At 46.0% G+C, this 24,817-nt stretch overlaps 1 protein-coding gene across 3 annotated transcripts in view; it reads right to left on the reverse strand.

Annotated features, from left to right (window-relative positions):
• The window catches only part of LOC135908264 (uncharacterized), a 112,934-nt gene that overhangs the window by 25,896 nt on the left and 62,221 nt on the right, over positions 1-24,817 (reverse strand). For all 3 annotated transcript variants that reach the window (XM_070532926.1, XM_065440037.1, XM_070532927.1), the window contains exons 7-10: positions 19,911-20,016; positions 13,235-13,344; positions 12,291-12,338; positions 4,448-4,553 (exon numbers count right to left, since the gene is read on the reverse strand). In XM_070532926.1, coding sequence (XP_070389027.1) covers positions 4,448-4,553; positions 12,291-12,338; positions 13,235-13,344; positions 19,911-20,016 — 370 coding nt within the window. The remainder of the gene's footprint in view (positions 1-4,447; positions 4,554-12,290; positions 12,339-13,234; positions 13,345-19,910; positions 20,017-24,817) is intronic.

Here is a 24,817-nt window from a genome sequence, read left to right on the forward strand (position 1 = left end):
CGACCACTCTGTATTTGCATCTCGTTTAGTGTTAATTTTACGCGCTGAATGTCTTGTGCTCTCCAATGGAAGCAAGAAGGGCGTAGACTCCTTGTCAGGCATCGACTTGCCTTTACGTCGGCGCCCTAGGCAACTGTACCATACGTTACCTGAATAAACTCTGTGACTATATATATATATATATATATATATATATATATATATATATAGATATATATATATATATATATATATATATATATATATATATATATATATATATATATATATATATATGTGTGTGTGTGTGTGTGTGTGTGTGTGTGTGTGTGTGTGTGTGTGTGTGTGTAATACCGCCGACGGCAAGTTATTTTTCATTCCCTTCATTTCCCTTTTCTGCATTATTTTCTATTATAATAATAACAACAGCAAATTAGGTGATAGCTATTCAAAGTAAGGATCGCAGTTTTATCGGCAGTATAGACTTGAAAACATTCGCTTACTAAGTAAATTAACAAGCATGGTGTCAGCGCGCATAGCACACACGAACACATCACACGCGATCACCGCGGACACACGCTGTCAAAACGTTGGCATGAAAAAACGCGGCTACAGCAGCGAGCGTAATAATCTTCGTCCTCTCTATCCCTTCAACGAAAACTAAGCGCTGATATATCACACAGTACGCACAAAGATACGAGCCGCCGACGCACCTAAACTCTGCCCCCAACGCAGATCGGTCTCAACATAAGGCCGCACGACCGCACGCAGCCGACACATGTGCCGTTACAGCCGGTGCAGGATACTCAGCAGCATGCGTATGGGCCTCTGTGGGCCAAGATTCTTACGTTTACTTCGATATTCCTTCCGCGGCCACATCAGGTGCCCAAAGTAGGCATTCGGTTGCGTCCAACATGCTTTCCCTTGTCTTCTTTTTTCTTTTCGGTGCCCCCACCCCATAAAAGGATAAAGGACATTGTTGCGGCACAGCAAATTGTCGCATGGTGAAAGTTTGATTTTTTCTTCTTCTTTTACAGAAACTAATGGGCTACGGGACTCTTCATTTGCCAGATTCTCTTATATTATTGCGATAGCAATTATAGGGACAGTCCAGGCGCATTTCTGACATCGCTATCATGTTCGGTGTAAACTCCAAGGGCAATAACATCATGTATGCGTGAGTGAAAGGGTAGGGAAGTTGGCGGGATGGGTGGCCGACGATGGTGGCTCAGTCTTGTGTCCGCAAGGGAGAAAATTTGGAACACGTTTCAGCTTCGCCTTTCAGAGTGGAACGCGTTAGCATTCAAAGATCTCCAACAGCTTCTCACGCTTCCCGGCAACTGGAGCATATGAGGAGTTTTTTTTCGAAATGAGCCAAATCCACAAACCGAAACTACGTCAGATAAAACGGCAATGACAAGAAAAACTAGGCAACTTTCTCATAGAAAACCCGTTGCAACGAAATGGGTCAAATAACGCCAGGCGAACGTGTACGCAGATCGTATTTCGTATCGAAATTGAGCCAGATCCAGCTGTTGCACGGATCAAAATGAGCCAAATCCATTTGCCCAATAGGAGAGCACTTTTGGCGTGACGTCATGTAGCCATGGCAGCCTCCATGTCAGTTCCCGCCAAGGAGTTCGTTGCCGCCTGACAGCTCAGAGTGTTTCGTTCGTGTTGTCGCGAGTTCTTCGCTTTTCTGATATCGTTGTTCATGGATTCGGAAGGCAATGAAGAGATCGGCGAAAATCTATCCCTAGACGTCGACGACGAAGTGAAAAGAAGCCACATCACCACCGTAAAAGCAAGAATGCGCCGTTGCCAATTAGAGACGATTGAGCGCTACCTACTGGAATGCCGGTGTTTCTCCACCATGAGAAAAATGAGTTTAGAAATTACAGTGCGACAGCTTGGCCTGCCATTGAACACTCCGGTACTACTGTCTTTCGGAGCGTCTGAGCTTGGGCACTCACACAGGAATGTGTGCTTCGCCTTAGAAAAATTTATTATTGAATCAAACCGATTTCATTGATGACCGTATTATTCTATTCATTCCTCCTCTATTGCCTCATTGATTTATTATAGACAATTATTTTTTTTCCTCTACGTAGCATGACAATCTACTGAACCGTTTCGATTTTCCCTCGCCTAAATTCATGTAACGAAATTTTAGATTTTTACCTCCATTTTCTGAACACATAAGCAAAGTCTGCCCGACTCTTGGCCAATCCCCGCGAGTGGGTAAGCGCCACACTCATCAAGGACATCATCATCATCATCATCATCATCAAATGCAAATGCAGTGCTCTGCTGCCAATGTTATTATAGCTTTTCTGTCAAAATTACATGATGCCATTCTCCAAAGCCAATTTTAATAAAGTTTTCATAGCAATACCGCCTAAAATCCAGCGTTTCAATTCAATACGAGCCAAATCCAAAGTTCTCACCCTAATATTGGGCATATTTGCCGCTTAATTTTTCATTACTTGTGGTCGTAAACTTGCCCTAGCTGTCATGTAAAGCATATCATATATTAGTTTGATAGCGTTGCATTTAGGTCCGGTAACAAACTTTTGCTTTTTTCTCAACTTCCGTTTACGTGGATTTGACCCATTTCGAAAAAAAACTCCTCATATGTAAGCGCCATATTTGCAGGGAAACACTGCCCGCGACTACTATGCACGAAGGCGGGCTTTGTGGTAGAAACGCGGCCTCTTCCCTGGGCTGTGATGCGGCGGAGGCGAGCGCGAGCTGGAGGTATTGCAAGGAACCAGGCGCGCTGCTTCGTAGAAACGCTGGAAAAGGGGTTTCTTTGAGTTTTCGCGTAACAGAAACATGGTTCCTCGTGTAGTCAAATTACAATCGGATAATTATGTCTACAGGTTGTGCGTATGTCTTAGTTTACGACGTTTCCACGTATTTTAGCTTGGTAAATTCAGTTCAGCAAATTCCTTGCATCACATGGATGGCCTGGGTATGGGTGGCTTGAAAATACGGCCAGCGGCTCTGTGGCGGTCTATACACGACCAATGGCGCGTCGTGGGCACACTGACGTTAGTGTAACATTGAATGCCGAACCTTTCCAAGAAAAACGCCACGAAAAACTTTCCGTCTAGCCGAGACGCCTCTATATTGAAATCAGCGACAATTACGATGGGAGTGGAGTCGGTAGAAGTGATCCAACCAAAGTGCATGCGCTGGGCGTTTGCGGCACGATCTTCGTCCGTACTAAATGCCGCCCACCGTCACCGCGCACATTGCCGCTTGTGTTCACGACGGTGTCCTTTCTTAGGCACGCTGTTATTCCGCACGCCTCAACGCACGCGGCTGACCCATTGCACGTGTGGAAGAGAACTGAGATAAGGTTACGTGGTTTGACTATAGAGCGCGTAACGTCAAACCGCAATCCACTGTAAACAGTGTCTATTCCAATTTAACTTTTTTTATTGCGATAGCTTTTATTACGATACGTTTAGACACTTCTCGCCATTAAACGCAGGTGGGCCACACTTGGCGATAGGTTTTCGCTATATGATTTTGCACTCTTAGCTCTGGGGTGGCCATTATCTTTATTTGCGTACGCGCACAAACCGCCACAACCTAGTGTATAACACCTCCACTGTGAAACTTTTCATTACGTGATTCACAGTTTAACTACTCTGTTTTTCACTGTCACTATAATGTGACAATATGACAACGAATGCCAGGCGATGACTGTATAGCGATGACGTAATGACAATACCATGACAACGGCGGCATCTTCACGGCTGAATGACGACAGCATGAATATGGGCGGCAAGATTACGACGGGGCAGGCCATGCTAGTAGGCAGTTTTTGCCAATGGGTCAGTGTAAGAGGCTAGCTAGACAGACTCAAAGAGCCTAAACTAGGCAAGAAATATTAGATGAAGTGATGAACTTAATGAATTTGCGAGCTGTGTAAGCTGTTGCAGAACCGCAGAATCCGCATATCATTGTACGAGGTCATCCTCCTGCAGTGGACTTAAAATACACTCACACTAAACAGGACCATGGTATAGTACACTGAAGCCATAGTACACTTGAAGCCATAGTACACTGGCAGAAAACTTTCTCGAGCGACTGACCATCTGAACATAGAAGCAGGAACTGGCTGTCAATAGCGCAATTTATACTGGTATGTTCAACTGGCTTGGGTTTCCTTGGAAGCACTCTTGCTTGCACATTTCTTTACACCTCTGTTATGGAATAAGTGTCACATCCAGAAAATGTTTCCGCCAAAAGCAGTTGGCGTGAAATATTGGGCCCAGAAACGTATCCACCACCTAAACTTTATTCCTTAGCTATTATTATAGCAAATCGTGCCATTTCACACTCACTTTGCTATGAATATTTTACACCAGAACTTTTTGTTCACAGCCTCACTGTGACTTCTTCCATCACGTTTTCTATGTAGCGGTACATTTACTGCGAGGTGCTAGGAACTCACGTTATCACTGTGACCCAACGACGCTGTAAGTCACACAATGCGGTGCGACAAGGTTCCACGGTAGAAAAATCGTGTTTGAAGACATTGCCGCCATATTTACACATCCCTGAAAGAAGCGAAAGCATATCAGTTTGAATAAATATTATTGATCATTAGAAGGTACATTGACTGGCATACTCAAATCCCTGACAAAAGGCAGGGCGAGCGCTTGACATGTTGCATAAATTGTCGTCTTGCACACATCCAGCGTATTTTCCCAAGCATTTATGGTAAGGACATATAGGCTAATAATCATGCATAGACCTAAATTTTTCCTCCACTATCAATTTTTTTAGTATTACGTACAGAGTGTTTCAGCGAACACTCAAACTTTATTTTTAATTGTCTGTGGTAGAGAGCACAATTCCAATCCATGAGCTGGTCTATACGAAGAGGCAGATATTACTTGCGCAAGAAACTGAAAGGTGTAAACGGCTAATTAAAACATTTTTAGAAGTTAAATTTTAACTAATTATGTTATTAAACATACTGCGATTTATGAATTCTTGGGAATGAGACATAAGGGCACATACATCTGAAAAGAATTGTCTGGACGACAACATTTACGAGGTATTCGCCGTAAAACTGGCAGTAAAATTCCACTGTCATTCCACTTGCTTTCTAAATGAAATGTTTTATGCATTGAAGTACAAAATTGGAACGCCAATGTATTTCTCCGCAAAGACCAAGACTTAATATCCCGTAACTGGTGTCATCCTGAGGATTTGGTGCCAGTGGATGCGCCTTGTGAACCCCTCGGCTACAATTGGTAAATTGCAATAGTTGTCATAAGGTGATTAGTTAACAAGTTTATTTAGTAAATATTTCCTAATTATCGGTTATGCATTTCACTTTTTTATGCAAGCAATGTCCCCGCATCTTCGAGTAGACCACCGCATGCACTATAATCGTGTTATCTGCCACAGGCAATTTTTATAAAATTTTAACGTGTTCGCTGAAACAACCGGTAGGTACTCCAAGGAGAAAAAATCAAAATTCAAGTATGATCTGATGAAGTCTGAGGCCATTTATTTGTTGAGCAGAATATACACATCACAGCAAAATGGCATTTTAAAAAGCATTTTGACTTGTCCGAATGATTAAAAATTTGAGGACACCTAAGCACTTAAGACTTCTAGATGCAAAAGCATTATAGCCCATAACGCGATCGACCACTCAGCGGTCCATCGCGTTATGAAATGCTTGCGGGCTTTGAGACGCTTGGCCCGTTTGGATTCAGCCTTATCGAGGCACACTTAGAGCACAGGCAAGGTCTTAAGCGGACAAGGAACGCCCGGATATCAAGGCTTCCATGAGTGGGAGCGAAGGTGACATGGCGTTGCGGCAACGTTCTCTCCCCTCACGCAATACTAAGGCAGCAGGTGTATCCTTTCACCCGCTCTGCTCCCTCGAGGCCCGAGCCAGCAAGAGCGAGCGAGCGCGAAGCCCACTTGTGACGTGGCATTGCAGCCAATAGGAAGTTGCGCTGCTGCAGACGCCGCCGGCTTTTTGGCCCAATGGGCCATTTTACGCTATAGCATTAAAAAAGCATGTGAACCAACATTAAAATCTCAGTGGTTGTAGTAAGCGAAATTCAGTCACGCTCAGGGCAAAAAAATAAAAAATCTAGCAATTTCAAGCCGGCCACTGGGAATTCCTACTAACACCTCGCGGTGGCTTAGCGGTTATGGTGTTGTGCTGCTAAGCACGAGGTCGCGGAATCAAATACCGGCCGCGGCGGCCGCATTTCCATGGGGGCGAAATGCAGAAATGCCGATGTCCAGCGCACTGGGCGACACGTTAAAGATTCCCTTGTGGTCAAAATTAATTTCGGACTCACTCCCTAATAATGAAATCGCGGTATTGGCACGTAAAACCCCACATTTCAGTTAATGATTGATGGTTATAGTTCCGCATAGAGGTGCGCTATCTCTCTCTCTCTCTCTCTCTCTCTCTCTCTCTCTCTCTATATATATATATATATATATATATATATATATATATATATATATATATATATATATATATATATGCATAAGACGCCTACAAATAATAACACCAAGGACAGCATAGGTGAAATAATCTGAAGTTCGTTGAATTAAATGTGAAATAAATGGAAATAAAAGTACATGAAAAAACAAGTAGCCGCAGCTGAGATACAAAGCCACGTCTTCGTATTACCCGTGCGATTCTCTTACCAATTAAGCTACGGCGCTGCTGTTTTCCCATCCACTTTCTGGAGTACTTATGTTTATCTACTATAACTAACCGAGGGAGTGTCAGCCAGCTCAACCACACATAGCTTTGGCCCTTTCATCCACATAAGTTCACAAAATAATTCGGGGAATAGCGCAAGGAAAAGAAACAGCTGTACAATTTACTTAAACGAAAAATATGCAAATTTCTTTTATTTACGCTTCCAGAATAAACTGCGAATGGACGAAGTTGGACTGAAGTTCTCGCGTAGGAAATGGAGTTTGCGAGGATGCTATGTACCTTTACTTAAACGCTGTATAGGTGAGCAAAGCGGTTAATAAAGAAGCTGGCTATATTCCCCCCTTCCAATTATGTCCTTAAATTAAGTGCAAGATATGCTCAGTTACGCCATCTGATTGCAACAAGATTACATAAATACTGGCACCACAGAGTTCGCTTATATTTTGTCCTAGCTAAAGTTCAAGGACGTAGCCCGGGGGGGGGGGGGTTGGAGGTATGGGGCTCCAGCCCCCCCCCCTCCCCCGCGAATTTTTTTCGTGCTGTCTACGCACTGCTGACCAAAACAACCATTGACGACGGAAATCATTCTGGATTTTGTCTAAAATGACTTTTTCACGCTCGAAAAGACGTGTCAGTGCACACATTGCGAAATCTGGCTGCATTTCGTGGCAACGCCCATGTACCTGGAGTCACATAACGCAAGGAGCCCCATCGGAGCACAAAGTTTCAAGGGTGTTTTGATGGCGAGCAGGCTCGTCGCGGCATCTCGCGGAGGCCACGGTATCTAAGGAGCGCATGGATTTCAATTTCGAATATTTATGGGTATAAAGTTCTCATAAACTTTTGATGACAAAGGTACATTGACATTTCTAACGTCGTGCGTTATATTTTCAATTCCGGAATTTTCTGGGTTTAATGTTGTTATAAACATTTCACGCCAAAGGTGCATCGCCTTTTCTAAAGTCGTACATCAGAGCATACAACGAGACAAGCCAAATCAACATGCTGTCGGACAAGTTAACGAAAGACGCAGCGAGGTCCAATTAGACGAAGTGTTGTGGTGGGACGTTTTCGCCGCCATGTCCCAGAAAAAAATAATCAAAATTTTTTTCACCTGCGCCAAAGCATCCATGTCAAGACATTAAAGCTAGCAAAGGTAACTACGTTCTTATTTATTTTTCTACTTTGACATTTATTCGCGAGGACACATTGAGCCTCTTTAATTTTCTGGTTCCCGCTACTCGCGGGCTGCCAGAGCTAGCCAGAACGCATGCGTTTTTCTCGTGTTGCCCCGACCACCGCGCGGCGCACTTTGGTGCGCGTTCGCATTTCCCTGGCAGACTAGAAAAAAAAATGGTCGTTCGCCGCCATCACTGTGGGAGTCGGCGTATTGCAACGCGTTCGCTTGAGCGCAACCTCTCCGGAAAATCTTGACTCGCCAGTGTAGGATACCGAGCAGTATGCGTATGCCTCTCTGTGGACCAAGGGTCTCACGTTTTCTTCGATATTCCTTTGGTAGGGTGCCCAAAGTAGGCATTCGATTGTGGTCAACATGCTTTCTTTCGCGTTCCTTCCTTTCGGTGCCCCTGCCCAACAAAAGAAAACAAAAAGTTATTGTTGCGGCGCAGTGAATTGTCGCGTGGGGAGAGTTCGATTTTGTTACTTCTTCTTTTGCGGAAATTAACGGGCCACGCAACGCTTCAGTTGCCGGATACTCTCAGTATATTATTGCGACAGCAACATTGTGGACACTCCAGGCGCATTCCTGCCGTTGCCGCGATGTTGCCTATGAAGTCCAAGGGCGATAACATCGTCACCGCGCGCCGCATGCTGTATAATGCGAGTGAAAGCGTAGGATGGAAGCGGGAGATGGGTGAGCCGACAGTGGCCCAGCCTAGTGTGCGCAAGGGAGAAAAGTAGGGAGGAAGTGCGCCGCCTTCCGTCGCGCGCGAGTATCAGGAGGAGTGAAGGCTGATCTGTGATCTGTGAATCTGTGATTTCGCAACATGTTAGCTTGCCTTGTTTCACGCATTATATACAGTGACTTTTTCTTATACATAGATTTATTGGAGACTGTCAGGAGTGACAAGCGTAAAGAAAGAAAGAAGACGAGGAAGAAGGAGTGGAGCGAGCGCGTGGAGCCGCCATCTTGGAGAAGAGGCACGCGCGGAGAAGGACGTGGTGGCCGGGCGCAGCGTTCCAGGAGTAGACGGCCGGAGATCACCTCTCTGGGTCCTGCCCCAGTTCCTAGGCGACACATCGACGTCCCGCCCGAGTACCAGGCTCGGCGAGCAGATGTCCGACGTCCCTGGAACTACCGCTGGCACGGCACTACCTGCCAGGACACGTCAGCGTTTACGCCGCTGAACGTAGACACGCGGAGGTTGGCTACAGCCAGTCACCGTCCCGTCCGGAGAACTACGCTGGGCCGGCGCGCACCGGGAGCGCCAGCCGGCACGAGCCCCGCTCTGCCGGAGCGCGACAGCTCCTCAGCGACCGTGCCTTCGTCACGTTGGCTGGGGCATCGGTGACGCCCGACACCAGCGACGACTGAAGACGACCAGATCGCAACGACGGACCACAAACCGGAGGACGCCTACATCCACACTGAACAGAACCGGTACTGTAAGCGCCCCTACTATAGCGTATAGACGATCGCCGCACGGACGTTAGTAAACGCGGTAGGGCGTGCGTAAAACTTAGGAAGGGAGGACACATTCTGTGTGCAATAAGTGTCGAACGTTACCGTGTGTTACTGGTGTTAAAATAGCCTATTGAATGAATGCTACGTGTGTTCTACATCTTGCGTTCGTGTTTTCCTTCTGCCTGCTCAAGCAAGCGTACCAGGCGTTAACCTATACGTGACAGAGGCATATGCGTATATTCAATTTTCTTGTGGCGAGGTTTTATGAATACGTGGAGTGAACTGTGTTTACAGTGACACTTTTCTGCCCTTTATCAAGCTGTATCTTCGCATTTGTATATTCCATTGTATCTTTGCATTCCTAATGTACGAGTGCGAGTCAAATGGAAGTGAGCCAAGCAACCCTGCACGATAATGGTTCTGCTCATTATCTGCGAAGCATGCGCGTAGCATACAGGCATCTTTCATTTACAAAAGTGACACGCAGCTGTGAGGATAAAGGTTCTTTAATGCTCTCATACACTGGTTTGAACATGGTTGCGTGACATATTGGACGCACCAAAAGTTTAACAGCGTGGTGTCGTGAGGTTTTTGACAGCTGAAGTTGACAGCTGAATTTACGAATGGCGTCATCTTGCTTCCACGACAATGCCCGTGTCCACGTCACTGATGTGGTTATCGTAAAACTGGCTAAGTTCAAGTGGAAAACACTGCAAGATCCGCCATGCAGCCCAGACCTATTGCTTTACGACTTCGTCATTTTGGGGCAATTTTAAAAAATAGCTCAAGAGAACTATATTCCTGTCGGACGATGACGTGAAAGACTCAGTTACAGACTGTTTGAAGCTGCAATCCAAGGAGTTTTATGAGACGGGAATAACGCGACTGGTTAGTGAGTCGCACAAACGTCTAAATGCTCATGGAGACTACTTTTAAATAAAGTACCCCGTTTGTCATATATTAGCATTGGCTCACTTTTATTTGGCTCGCCTTCGTATATTTTGCAGAACTCCTGCTTTTTATATGTGCTCTCTGTTGCCACTATAATTTCGGTGCAATTGCTCACAATACACGACCGGTGACATCTGCTCCTCAGCAATATATTGGAACGAATGACAGCGTCATTGAGATTTTTCCCTGGCCGTTGTATATGTACAAAAACGTAAACAAGGTTCTTGACTGACAAAGTTTCATTAAAACATTTGTCCTCAACTCGTTCATTTCATGGCCTCCACATTCTTCATATCAGCGGCATGAAATGTTTTGCTGGTTTCAAACATACATAGTTTTAATGTTCGTGTGAAAATACATGGAAGCATTGATATCAGTTATTTCGGTCAGAATTATTGCGACATACGAGTGTATTTTTTAAAGAAAAAAATACATATTTTACTTGTCTTGACAGTGCGTTACGTCCAAGAATTCGTTTGCAGCATCTTTCGCAATGGCAATGCAGTTATTATTCGTGTATTTGATCCCTCTACAAACTTTATGAGGTGGAGGCCGAGCTACAACGTGATACCATCCGAACGAAATTTCTGGCTACGCCACTTCTAATGTTGTCTTGAACGCTTTGTACTCAGTTGATTTTCATCAGTAAATGCCAGATTTTATAGATGACATAGCCACCCTATTTACGCATATTCAATAACACCCTTTCAACTACGACTATTGCATATATTTTTTTTAGTTTTCTCGTATAGAGTGATTATATATACTGTGAATGTGTCACGAACCCCGCTTGACACAAGCAGTGCAGCGATTTTCAAAAAAATTTGGATCAGAAGTTGGTGCAAGTGGGAATATGAAAATCTAAAGGGTTCTTCACCTGGTCTGGCCATTTTGAGCTGACAAGCGCAGCGCATACATTGCGCTGTAACAATCGTGTCTGCAAAGTATTACATCGCTAAGCGCCGCGGAAAGATCTGAAATTTCAACCTGAACGCCGTCTTTGCTGCTCCTCGTGGCCGCCGCGCTCCAAGCCGGACGGTGACGTAGTCGTGCCGTGCGCTTATGTAGTCGTGTCCAGAGTGTGACGTCGCCCGTGGTGACACGTGACTTTGAGAATTATTCAAGACAATATCTGTTATCTGTGCGATCTGTTGCTTGAATTGACGAAGTAAAGTTTAGAGAAATAATAAAACAGAAACGGAAGGCCTGCTTGTTTTTTTCTCTTTTTTTTTACTTCGCACCGAAGCAAGATAGATGTACTGCCGCTTCGTCTGCTTGTTCCCACGGTCATGCGGTCACATGCGCAGGTATCGAAACTATGGTATTTTCTACCGTGTTCCAGCGCGTGATCATGCTTTGCTACCCGCTTGTTCTGCCTCAGTATTCGTGCTGGACTGAATTATACCGCTAGTCATGTTTCCTTATGCACAGAACGCAAAATCGTGCGCTGCGCGAACGCGTAACAGCTCGCGCGCAACGCCATCGGCGAAAGTGCATAGCGCGGAAAAAAAAAAGCGAAGAGCAAAAAAAAATGAAGGCGGGACCTGTGACGTACGCGTCACGTGATCCTCGAGGTCGGGTATGGGAGAACGCAGGGAAGGAATTGCGCTTCCGTAGGCTAGACGGACCATGTGGAGAGAGCGTCTTTCTTGGCAGTGGAGCCCGCCTGCTGAAATCATTGGTACGCGGCACTGAAGCATTTCTGTCTCGGCTAATATGAACCCGATTTGAAAACTTTTTGTGGCAGAACGCTCCCTAGAGGACGTATAACAACGTCCAGGGTATAACCAATGTTTGCTATGGGGCGTGGTGAGGGGCTTTTTAACAATTTTCTAGCGTTTTTCAGTATGGCACACCCTGATAAATCTAGTGATGTATGTAGCGAGGACGATTGAGTGGTATGAAGGTTAGAAGCGCTAAAAATGCAAGAATTCTTTCCACTACAATATTTATATCGCCGATAGCATAGAACATTCATAATAATTATCTTACCCTTGTACATCACCGCCTTCTCTGTATGTGTCGTGTTCCTTTGCTCACCTAAGTGATAAATGAAAAAGAAGGCAGAATTAAAACTAAGAGAAAAACACGTTAGAAACGGGTTGATAAGTTGTTATGATAAGTTGCAGGTCGCCATTTCGCACTACGGCATCTCTGTCGCTGCGCCCCGCTCACAACCTCACTGCCGGTGCTGCCTGATACACCTCTTTCGAACTGCGTGAATCCGACACTACCAACGACGACACCTTCTGCACACTGTACGTCAACTCCTTTACCTGGACTTTATCATTAGACTTTATTTCAATCGCGCTTAGCACTAGGAGGCGGGTCCCGTAGCAGTGCGACTATCGAATCCAGCGCAGGCGAAGCCGGCTCGCGTGCCATGTGGTCAGGCTTCGCCACACTGTTTTATATATTTAAACCTTTTCACTCGAATTTCCTTCGATCATATTCCTTGTGCACGAGGAACGAATGTCTGCCATTTTGTCACTGCAACAGATTGACAGGAAACATCATTAAAATGTGTTACTGTGTAGCAGAACTTGTTCTCCTAGTTGCTTTATACCTAATGCTGCAACCGAAGCGTGAAAAGGACGGGCACAAAAACCGCCTGTTTCGCCCGACTGACGAAGCATTGACAGCGACAGCAAGGTTGAGCGCTGCCTTGAACAATTCAGACGGTGCTGTAACTATACGCGACCTTCGCGAACGCGCTGAAATTTCTTGCAGCCTGAAAGTTTTAAGAACCGATGTAGGGCCTCTAATGGCCCTATGGGCCCTGTGGTGTGCGCAAACAATGACACTCCGTATCTAATAGCAGGGAGTGAAGACTGTGTCTCTAATATTCGACAGTTTGAGTGTTTTGTTAAACATCTTTTAAGTCAAGTTGACAGCATCGAGGTGTATTGTTTTTCTACGAACATGTTTGTACTTACGCCCTCTTGGAGGACACATGTACTCAGGGCAGCAATAAGGGTATCTATTCATTGGGTTGCCATTATTCAATTTGACGCATTTCTGATTGCCTTCTGGAAACGTCGGGCACCTGAAAAATAGGTACATGAACTAGTGTTCGCTGCTGTCTTATCGCGCTTTATGGCAGCGGAAAGACATTAGCGCGTGTGCAGCCTGTGCTACGCCTTATTAACTTACGGCGCTTTTATTTGCTATAGTATTAGGATACCATCCTCAAGAAGACAACAAAGCAAAAAAAATTTTAACACTGAACAGAAAAGCAAGACGTTGATAAGCCTGCTCTTTAGCAAGAGCGCTAGACAGCGTGACTACAACGAACGAAATGAATAATTCTAAGCTAGCTCACTGTTTATTACCGTAAATCATGTATTTACTAGACTTAAGATAGTTCAGTATACTTTTATAAGCTAAGAGCCGCTTTCAAATCTGATAAGAAGTGAAACTAGTAACTGCAAAATTTTTGCCCAATCGTAGTCTAATTTCTTAGTACATTTGAAACCTTTCTTCGTGCAGCTGGTAACAGCCGGTACTCTGTGTGCATAGTCATCGTAAAGAAAATACTTGTATCACGGGTATTTGGTTCTTTTCCTACTTGTTGAATAATGGATCAATGAGACATAAGTATCTAGCACACATGAATAAAATGAGAGAGTGAGTTCTACAACAGTAGTAGTAGTAGTAGTAGTAGTAGTAGTAGTAGTAGTAGTAGTAGTAGTAGTAGTAGTAGTATGACTTTTATTCAGGCCAAAATTACAGGCCGAGTATAAAGACCGCCTGGGTATGCCAGTCGACGCTGTTCTTCACCTTCAGCGCCAAACCAGTCGAGCTAGGTGGTGAGGGAAAGAGAAGGGGGAGGATAGGAACTTGATTGCTGAGCAGCAGGACAGTAGAATAGGCAATGGGATAGGTCTGCAAAAGTAAAGGAGCACTTGGGACAGGAGGGATCGTAGCGATAGCCATAGAGAAAGAGGCTCACCTTGTCGTCAAGGAGGCTCGAACGAAGGCGATTTTTTATCAGCGACAACTTGGAAAATGATCTTTCAGTCTCACACTTTGCCACGCGTATAGTTAAGTACATTCGCAAAGCAATAGAAAGGTTCGGAAACACATCAATAAGCTTTCTTTCGTGCAGCAAGTTCATTATTCCCAGGACACTCGTGTCCTGGCACACAGAGTTGTGCAGAAAGTTCGCAAACTGAACGATTTCAGCGGAAAATGCTGGCTCCAAATCATTTTTGAAGGTTTTCACCAACTTCTCATCCTGCTGTGCCAGAGAGGCCTGGCTCCCAAATTCTGTCAGCAATTTTAGGAATCCGAACCTTTCACAGAATTCAGTGTACGCAGCCTTTCGCACTCGCAAACAGAGCCTAGACTGTCAAGTACAACATTGTAGGTACCTACAGTAATCTTTTTTCTACCTTGTAGCGAACTATCGCTTTTTCCGTCCGGGCGCTTATTCAAAACGATGCGTTTGCCCTCATCCTGATAACATTGATTGGCACTTAGCGTGCGTGCTCTCTCTTCGAAGGTATCAAAGAGAGGTCGCAGAGAATTAACAAAGCCTTCTAGAGAGCTCAGCAGGTCTACAGCAGTTGAATTGTCTAGGCCTGGTTTCTGAAGTGCTACGCTCGTTCTGTCAAAGCGCTCCAAGATTTCCCTCCAGAAAATCGCCATGAATGCAGTCTCCAGTTTTGTCATTTTCTTGGAGAGTGCGCTTCGTTCCTAGTGTCACCGTTTTCTTCCTCGTTCTTTGATATAGCTTCAAGGCAACACAAGACTGCATTGAAATTTTTCAAAATGGCCTTACATGATTTAGCCTGTCTTGACCACCTGGTCTCAGAGAGACTTTTCAAAACAAGCTGCTGACCAGTTCCGCCCATGCTGTCCAAAAGATACCTTCATCGCTTAGGTGAGACAGCGAAGAACACATGCAGTCTCTGAATTACAGTGAAAAATGTGACTGCCTCAAGGGAACTTGAGGCAAGGGAATGTGACTGCCTCAAGTCAACGATACACGCGCCAACTAAGTTCAGTAAATGACCAGCACACAGGGCGTAGACTGCCAATTCGTTCAGGTGTTTGATTTGAGCTTGCAGCCCTTTGTATTTTCCTGACATATTACTCGCATTATAATAAGCTTGGCGTTTACAATCATCAATTGCGATGCCACTGGTCATCAAAAGGGACATCACGGTATCGAAAAGATACAAGCCGGGATGCGATTCAATCGAAGCAAATCCAAGAAAGCGTTCGTACACTTTCCCATTTAAACAGTATCGTGAAACAACTGAGAGCTGATAAACGTGAGTAAGGTCTGGAGTCGAATCAACAATTAAAGAGAAGTATGTTGCGCGCTTCAGTTCGTCAACGAGACGTTCCTCAACAGCCTTTGCCATATGCTCGATACATTCATCACAAATGGTTTTTGACAGATGCGATGGGTGACCGTTTCCTTTGTTCCCATAGCGTTTGATGTGCTCCTCTAGAAAGGGATCAAACTTGGCAATGGCCTCAAGCACTCCCATATAATTGCCATTTCTTGCTGAACCAAAAATCTCCTCACTGCCCCTAAACGCTAGGTTGCACTCAGCTAGAAGCTTAACTACAACGACTACGCACTTCAACATCTCTGCCCAGTAAGCGGTCTCAGTGACAATATGCTTAACCAGCTCCTTGTCAATTGTGCTGCTCGAGTTAGAGCGGGCGAGCCATGCTGCTACGTAGTTCCGGTGCTCGACGCTATTTTCATGTCCGCAAACCTTTTCTTCTGTTCTTTTCCAATCAGAAAAGCCGTGCGTAGTCAAAGCACTGGGGTTGCTTGAAATCGAAAATAATTTGCACATGAAACAGGAAACGAAAGCTTTGGACTCCGAGTACATTAATCAGTGACGCTCGTACACCTCCCCATTACAGCTTTTCGCACGAAAAGATGAGGTGACATATAGCGTTTCTGAGTTTTGTACTGCCTTTTGGAAGACGGATAGTTTCCTGCCCGATTTTGAAAATACAATGGCCCTTTCTCAAGGGCCATACACTCCGACAACTGTCAGTAATAACGTCCAGCCACTTTGCAGGGTCACTTCGGAAAATCTCGCAATGGGGGTGCCTGTACTTCTCTGTTAGCGCAACGAGAAGCCGTCTCATTCGTCCTCTCGAGGCACACTTTGTGGGTGGGAACATGACTACTTGAAGTCACATTAACAGGAAACAAGTGAGTCGGTTCTTGGGAGTGTTGTCTCCTGGCGCTCGTCAGTAGAAGGAGGCTCATCGGGGAGGTTTGGCACCTGTTGATCAGCAGTAGTAGAAATCGGAGGTGGCGGACCGGACACCTGGAGCCCTGTGGCAGGGGCCCGGCCGAGTAGCATAGACGTTGCTGACTCATGAACAGGACAAGGCTCGGTTAGCGTCGGTTGCTCAGAAATATGGACGACCGAGGTTGGCACCGTGTTCACAGGATCCAGACAAACAAGATGAGTCAAACCTTGCTTCTTGCCAGGAAACCGTGGTGATGGAGTTGGCAAGTCCTCCACAGAAGCACAGTCAGTACTATCGGGAGTTTTACACGGACTCTGGGTAGAGCGATCATACTGCTCCGCGGAAGCTGCATTGAGCAGGTACGTTGTCATCTTTTGGTAGCTTCTTTTCATGCTCTTCTCTTTCTAACTTCGCCTTTCGTTTAGACGCGCCACTTTGATGCTTCCGACCGAGAATTTTCGCATGAATGGATGCTAATTGTTCGCCAGGCACTTCATCAGTCCGACGCAACCGCAGGTGTCCAATGGTGGCCGTCCTGATGACTGGCGCACGTCCTGGATTGTCCGTGGCTGGCCGAGAGTGGTGCGTCCCCCGGGAGCTCCTCAGCGGGCGGGCTTATGCAAGCTTAACCGGCGGCTCTGGGCTGAATCGCAGCCCGTGATCAACTTCCTTTTATAGACGCGCGCCGCGTCTGTCTGTTACTAACGCCAAAGCAGGCGTTCACATACGCATAGTGTTCCTTGTACAAATTCCCTCCTTCTTCGTGCAAACTCACTCCTTCACCCGTTCCAGTCTCGTCTTCCTATTGGCTAGGAGCAATCGTCTGTTCTGGGAGGTTCTCGATTTTGCTTACGCTTCATCGACGCCGAGCGCGAGAGCGAAGGGGAAAGGACGACTCCTAGCGCGGGCGAAGTTACACGCCCTCCGTCGCCTCTGAGTCAACTTTTTCCACTTCTTTCTGGAACGTTCGGCGGCCAGTCTGACCTACTTTTTTGCGCTGAGCGCGCGCATGGGTGCGGAGCCACTAGGCAGGAATGGGCCACAGGCCTTTCTGTCCAGCTCTCCAACACGTCCCTTCAGTCTTCCACAACCCTAGCCCGAACAGTGACCATTCCATGCCCCACGGCACGCGGACAAAAGCACGTGTGACGTCTTCTTTCCTTTCCTGCCTAGACTCTGCCATCAGACTCATCATCACCTGCTATCGGACTCAACCTCCCCCGCCCAAATTACCATCACGGTAAAGAAAAGTTTAATGGAAGGCACTGTTGGGTACTGCAGCACATCCTTTCTATGAGAAGGACAGCGGCGGAACTATTTTAGAGGTGGAGGTTGGCGTGGTGGTGACGGGTTGCACGGGAGATTTAGGTCCTCATCCCACATTACATGTTTTTGGTGTTTCCCCCTTGCCCCTCCTCTCCAGACAGCACTGGACAGACGAACTGACAAGAAACCACGAAAACGCTTCTAAGCTTCGTAAGAAAGAAGGCCCCGCCGGAGTAGCGGAAGATTACTGTTTTTGCAGCTCGACAAGCTCTCCTCTACTTTCCCTCGTATGTTCTGGGAGTACGGGTCGCTGGGCCCGAAGTTCCCCAAGGAAGAGAGGGACGCGCTCCTGCGAAGTCCTGTCTTTGAGGACCAAATCCTGGCCGTCCAGCACGCCCGCGATCGGGCCGGCAGACTAGATCTGTCAGTCCCGTCGTGGGATTAGCCCGGTGCGCGTTTTATCTCGTTTTGCTGGGCCAAATAAAAGTTTATTCACTCACTCACTCAAGCTCTCCCCAAATGATCAGGCTAAACGCCTGCTGTTACATTAGACGGGGGGCCCCGTCTGCTCGTTCTGGTTTTCTCGCTTCATACCAGTCGCCCGAAGTTCCGTTGCCCATGTTTCCATATACTAAGCAGGTTAGAATAAATGGGCCCCATTCTCCTACTGTCTGGGGTGAGGCCCTGGGCTGCAGCCCCCTTAGCCTCCCCCCCCCCTTAATCCAGCGCTGGGGAAGGGGTAACCAGTGCATTCATTTGGATGTGCCGCACAAGTATCAAAAGTGTCTTTCAGTTTGGTCTATGTATTGTGGGGACGCCGGCCACATGGCTGTGCCGCTGTGCTGCCATCATCACCATCTGGATCTGGCTGATGCTCCTGTGCCACACATAGCCACCCTAGGGCCGGAGCGCGAAGAACGGCGACCAGGAAGCCGTCAGGTTGGTTTTGGGCTTCGGGCAGTAAAGGTTGTTTTTTTTTACATGGCTCTTGCACGCTACGTCGCCTCTGAGAGCCTCAGCTGGCCAGTGGCTCTGCCGCCACGGCCGTGAGACCACACTATGCATCCTTGTATCTAACCGTTTACCTGCCTGCCTGAATCCCCGGGTAGTCCGCGGCCGAATGGATAGCAACTCAAGCTGCTGTGCCGAGGGAACAAGGTTCGAAAACAACCATCCAGCCAACTTGGGTAACTGAGTATGTAGCGATGCGTACTTATGTGGCACTTTTCAACAAACCTCTTTCACGCCGATGCGGGTCGCTATAGATGTCATACTGGGTGGCTGTTTAATGAAACTCTTTTGACGCCGACTCGCTTTTTGTTCATTTTCAATGAACATATCCGATGTCAGCTTGGGTCACGGGGTATCTGCCAGTAGGTGTGCGCTGCTCTTCAATGAACTTCGTTGCGGCCAATCGGTAACTCCGTATCTGCCACTAAGAATGTGCACCTCTAGAATCACCGAAACCTGCCTTAAGTTTCCCTGACGCTGGGAGGAACCGAACGGACGTCACAAGGCTCCCTCAAGCGCAGGAAACAGACGCTTTGGCAGACTATGTCCCAAATGCACTTCGCATCTGCTGCTTTTCATTGAATGTGTTTCACGCCCAGAGTTTAGCGAGCTCCCACCACGAATGCACTGGGTGCGTGTCGCTCTTTAACGAACCGACGTGCCATGCCTCTAGTCTCGGAGGCCTTACGCCGAGTTCTCGGCAGCGCCATCAGATGGCGCAACGTGTCTAGAAAGAAGTTCGGTTCAGCGTTCGCACGCAGCGGTGCTTCACGCACTTCGGAGGGCCCACGCAAGGTTCGTGGTGGCAGCCGTGCTAGATGGCGCCAAGTACTCTTAGGGAACTGCGAAAAAAAGAGTCCCGCTGCAGGAAATCCCCACTACACAACTCGTATCGAAGGCGGCAATACGTTGTGTCGCTATATTGATTCAATGCTAAACGCATTACAGCCGACTGTCATCGTGAGACGGTTTCTGCCGAACCTTTATTCTAAGTGATGGTGATGTGTAAATGGTCCTCAATATGATCCCTTTAACACCACTTATCTCTCTTGATTAGTTTGTAGGCACTCGCGGCAGTTTCGCGGAAAAAAAAAGGCTTCTTACTCTTCAACTCCTATGTAGTCTGTTCCCTGATACGTTCTTGCACTTACACACGGTGTGGTCAGCTTAGTTTCATGAACAACTCTTTGCTTTCTGTACCTACAAATGCCTGAAAATAATAAAGTGGGCATTTTACAGAGGATCACGCATCAACAAAAGAGTTCTATGAGCATTATTTTTTAGATATCGTTTCCAAGCCGGGCCAATCATTAGACAATATTGTAATGAACTTCTCAGCTTTCTTGAATAGTAAACAGTGACCAATAAGTATTTCTCGACTTAACTCTCTGTTTATCCATACATTCAAATAGCCAAACTTTAAGGTTACTCAGATTCCAAATTGTTGTTAGAAAATCATTTACCCATTACGCAATTGTTTTTTTGAATTCTATATATTTTTCTATCGTAGACATTCGATGTGCATTGCAACGCGTTTCCTTACCCGCTGGCCAACTCTACAGATACTCACGACTTAATTGCTTCCCAGAATACTCCAAGGATATGAAAGTTACTTTTCTTCGCACAATATCATTTTATTCACTGTAGAAGTGGACGCCCTCAGGTGGACATATATAACGGTTCCTTGTTTTGTTTTGCTTACCTTTACTGTGCGTGATAGGCTTAGTATATGTAAATATCTGTGTTATGTATTTTACATGGAAAATGATTACCCTTAGTTTTCATCGGTGTCTTTGGCTAGCTCGCTTTAATGCAGCGCATCTTTACATCTGCCTACAGCAGTCAAATAAGCAAGCAACTAACAATTTACGGTGACCTAGTTACTTCAGTGCGGCTGAGTCCTTCAGTCGTCTTCATCCTTTAAGTTTGGCGCACCTAGAAGCGTCACTGCAACACTTTTCAGCGCGTTGCAATAGACTTCGAAGCCATAAAGGTCAAATGCGTGACAAATATACAAGGTGTCACAGCTAACTTTACCCAGAGTTTAAAAATATGCTAATGCCACGTAGCTGCAGAGAATCAAGGTAATGTTGTTTGCCGTAGTTTGGAGATACCCTTCTTTTTTTTCATTCAGCCTAATTGGGTAATCAGTCTTAATAAATCAGCTTCTCGAACATTATAAGTAGATGAAAAGTGTCTTGAGAAAATTATAGAGCAACATGAAAATCTCTCAATACAGCTTTCTTTTGCTCAATACGTTCTACATAAAAGTGTTTTTCCGAGCATGAAAGAAGCCCGCGAATACACGCAAAGTACCTCGAGCAGCCAGTGGCGCGGCAATGTTGCGTGCATTTGCGGGCTTCTTTACCGCTCGGAATAACGCTTTTTTATAGCACGTATTGAACAATAAAAAGCTGTATTGGGAGTTTTTCATGTCGCTCTACAATTTTTTCATTGACACTTTTCATCTAACTATAATTGAGATGTTGATCAATTAATTAGGAGTAGTGATATAATTAGGCTGAATAAAAAAACTAATTTTAGTATCTCCAAGCGATGGCAAACAACATTACCTTTGTTCTGTCCAGCTACGTGGCATTCGCATATATTTAAACTCTGGCTAAAATTAGCTGGGACCCCCTGTATATAAAATAATCGTCGCTGTGTCTGCTGCTGCCTAATCGATGACAAGCGTCTGTTGTAACGACCATTAGGGGCACTAGAGAACATTATAGTTTTTATCCACGATTGAGATGTGTGTTAAGTAATAAATTAATGAAAGAGGAGGATGCAGAACAGCTGCTGCTGTATCTCACCGCAGCTCCGACGCAACGTAACTGACAATGGCGCTAGTGCATAAGCTTACTGCCACTGCAGTTTTCGCATGTACTCTATGCCGACACCTGGCGCACTCGAGTTCATTGACCGAGTATTTAGAACGTTTGTGCAGGTGCATACTTCATGCCGGACGGCAAGACACTGTTATGCGAATCAAGTTGCAGGCTCGTGTCGTCCGACCGTGTGTACATATGCAATGCAGTTGTGAAAAAAGTTGAACTGCTGTGTTTCTGGCATGTTTGCGCAATATATCTGTTTGGCATGCAGCCAATTGTCCAGTGAGAATTATCGCATTTCAGATCGACCATCATCAGCAGCATATTAAGTGCAAACTGCAACGAAATTTTCGACCACGTAAGAAGCCCAGTTTGAGATAATTTAGACAAACAATTTGTGCAAAACCTTACGCTTGAAATAGAGGTCAGTCTGTCACAAAGAGCTGGCAAAAAACGTTGTTTTTCATACAGAGACTGAAAAAAAGAACGCCATTATCGCCCGGCGGAAGCGACGTAGACTGAACGTGGCAAGCCAGTGCCCGCATTGTCTGCTTTCCTTGCTTGTATTCCGTTTCGGTGTATCAGCGAACTAGTGCCCCACGTCTGCTAGCCCCAGCGTTAATACACTGTGTTAGCTGCTTCGTGCGATGTGATAACGCTGTCGCGCGCCCGCGATGTTCCTTTTATGCGAAGTATTCTACGAGCCCAGCCGGTTTTCTCTATCTGGTTGTCTGCGTTCAATAGCCGGATCTCGATGCCTTCTGCCTCCGCTCAAAGAAGAGCGCACTGGAGTGGCCAAGCTAAAGGTGTGGTATAGTCCGGCTCAAAGCGGACGCTATCCACGCTTGGCGCACTTACGCTATATCTGCTGGCGAGCCTGCATGCAAGCACAGCAAACAGGGCTTGCATGTAGGCTCCCTAAAACCGGCGAAAAGTGGACGCTCTACAGTCTACTATGTCTGTCACGGGAATAGAACATATGCTCTCGCACGCCGGAGCCGCCGGAAACGGGTGCATCGCATGCTAGCTTGGCTGACCCGCAGCATGTTGACCTATATACATTTCGGGTTCACTGGTGCGAGCGTGTTGAGTTTCCTTCTTCGACAAACAACAAAGAGCTCGCTCGCTGCCCGCTTGTCCGCTTGCGCTGCGGCAACAACTGATCGCCGCGCTGCTGCGGGTCACGTTTAAAGCGCTGGCTAAAATTTTAGCCATCGGCAAGACGTATCCGGCTTCACCGGCCGCTGCCTGGAACGCTGGAAGTGCGGCACTCCCCGACCGATCAGACGACTACCGCCATCTGTAGTAAAAGATTATAAGTAGCTGAGATTAAGCACGGGCGGGCTGCGTATGCGGAAAATATATCCCGTAGGCGCCGGGGGAGGGGGGGGGGGGGGGCAAGAGCTACGCGCCCATTAGCCCCGAGAACTAACGCGAGCGGCGCTGCGAGCGCCGCTCGCGTGACGTCAGGGCACGGACTCGCGCCTGTCGTCTGCTACAGTTCAGGCGTTTTCCGGGCGCTTTCTGCGGTGTTTTCGTTTGTTCGCCCTCGTTCTCTCTGCTTGTATACTTATGGTGGTCGTCTCAAATATATTTTTACGACGTCTTCCTTTGCGAACATTTATTCAAAGAGCTAATTTCTTAGACAACAATGCAGCTCTCGAAGGCAACGCTACAGTGCCAGCCGAAGCGACGCAGACCAGCCCATTGCGGGTTTTTCATACGCGGATCGACAATGGCAAAAGCATAGCCTATAGATATCCAGTTATGATACCATACCTGCCGCGGTGCAACAAGTATGTCACAAAGCTGGCTATATATGACTTCTACAGCAGTTACGTTGATTTTATTCCGCTAAAACAGGTTTGCTCACGACGAGTAGTTCATGGTATAATATCAAATTTTTGCATTTCCTCACAGAAACGCTCGGCAGTAGCACGGTGACTTAACTAATACTGGAGCTTAGATTCTACACGCCTCACTTGCTTCTTTAACTGCTTGTCAACATTAGGCGGTTCTTCACGTGTTTATTTTTTTTAAGCGGCGGAAATTTGAAGTAAAGTTAATGAAGGCTTACAGCTATTTACAGAGTACAAATAGGAATGTACCAATATATATTCCATTTTCCGTGCTACACGTTCAACTCACCTCTTTAGAGCGCGTTTGTTAATGATTAATAATGCATGTTATGTTCCTCTTTTTTTGTCTATGTTACCAAGTGTATATCATTTATTTATTTCAATGCCGCAGTGTGTTTTGCATTGTTATCTTGGAAATATTTCACTGTGCTTTCATATATTGTATAACTGCAATGTTTTATGGCCACTATATAAATGTAATTTATATGGCGCTTGATGTGTTACCCCATGCAGCCATATTGTACCTAAGGGGGGGGGGGGGTGAGGTTACCTCAAGCCGCGTCTGTGCGGCTTTTTTCCCTCATCCACCTCCATTTACCACTCCTCTGTACATGTGTGTGTGTAAATGGAAATTAATAAATCAAATCAAATCAAATTCACTTGAAAAATTTACTGGTGCTTGTTGCTTGAGGAATATACATGACGAATCTGTTTGGCAAACTGACACAGGCTGCTCGGCCCAATTTTTTTAGTGAAGTATGCCTGCTGGACCGCATAGCTGCAGCCAGAAAGCAGTCGAAGCGTCAATGACTAGTAGTATGGGACATATTGAAGATATCGAAATTCCCCCTGTGGAGGGTCAGAAATCAAGTGAAAGTATATGCAAGGCTTGTGGTGCTTTCTTTATGAATGTTTGCGATTGGGTTGGAGCAAACTTAAATTAGCCTGCAAGGTTCTCTTTTATGTACCGACGAAGCGAATAGTTATCCGTTTGTATAATTAAATAAAGCTGGATCGAGACATGGTGAGACAAAAGGTGCTTGAATTTTCCTTTTGTAGGCAATCTAAGCTGCGTAGTAGTAGCTCGAGAATACTTTAGCCATTCCAGTTGGCGCTGTAAAAAAATGCTTTATGGTTTTAATTCGAAGTTGAAGTGAACTGATGGGTTTCGCGAACATAGCGTGTCTCGCCATACGGACAGTCGATTGCTACCGTTACGTGATCAGGGGTGTGCCATATTGTCGATAAAGGCTACTGAGGGCCACTATGATACATTTCATCACTTTCAATTGAGTGGCTCTCGATCTAAACAACGAAA

Source organism: Dermacentor albipictus, chromosome 2 (assembly GCF_038994185.2).
Source record: "Dermacentor albipictus isolate Rhodes 1998 colony chromosome 2, USDA_Dalb.pri_finalv2, whole genome shotgun sequence".
In the NCBI taxonomy this organism is placed as follows: domain Eukaryota; kingdom Metazoa; phylum Arthropoda; class Arachnida; order Ixodida; family Ixodidae; genus Dermacentor; species Dermacentor albipictus.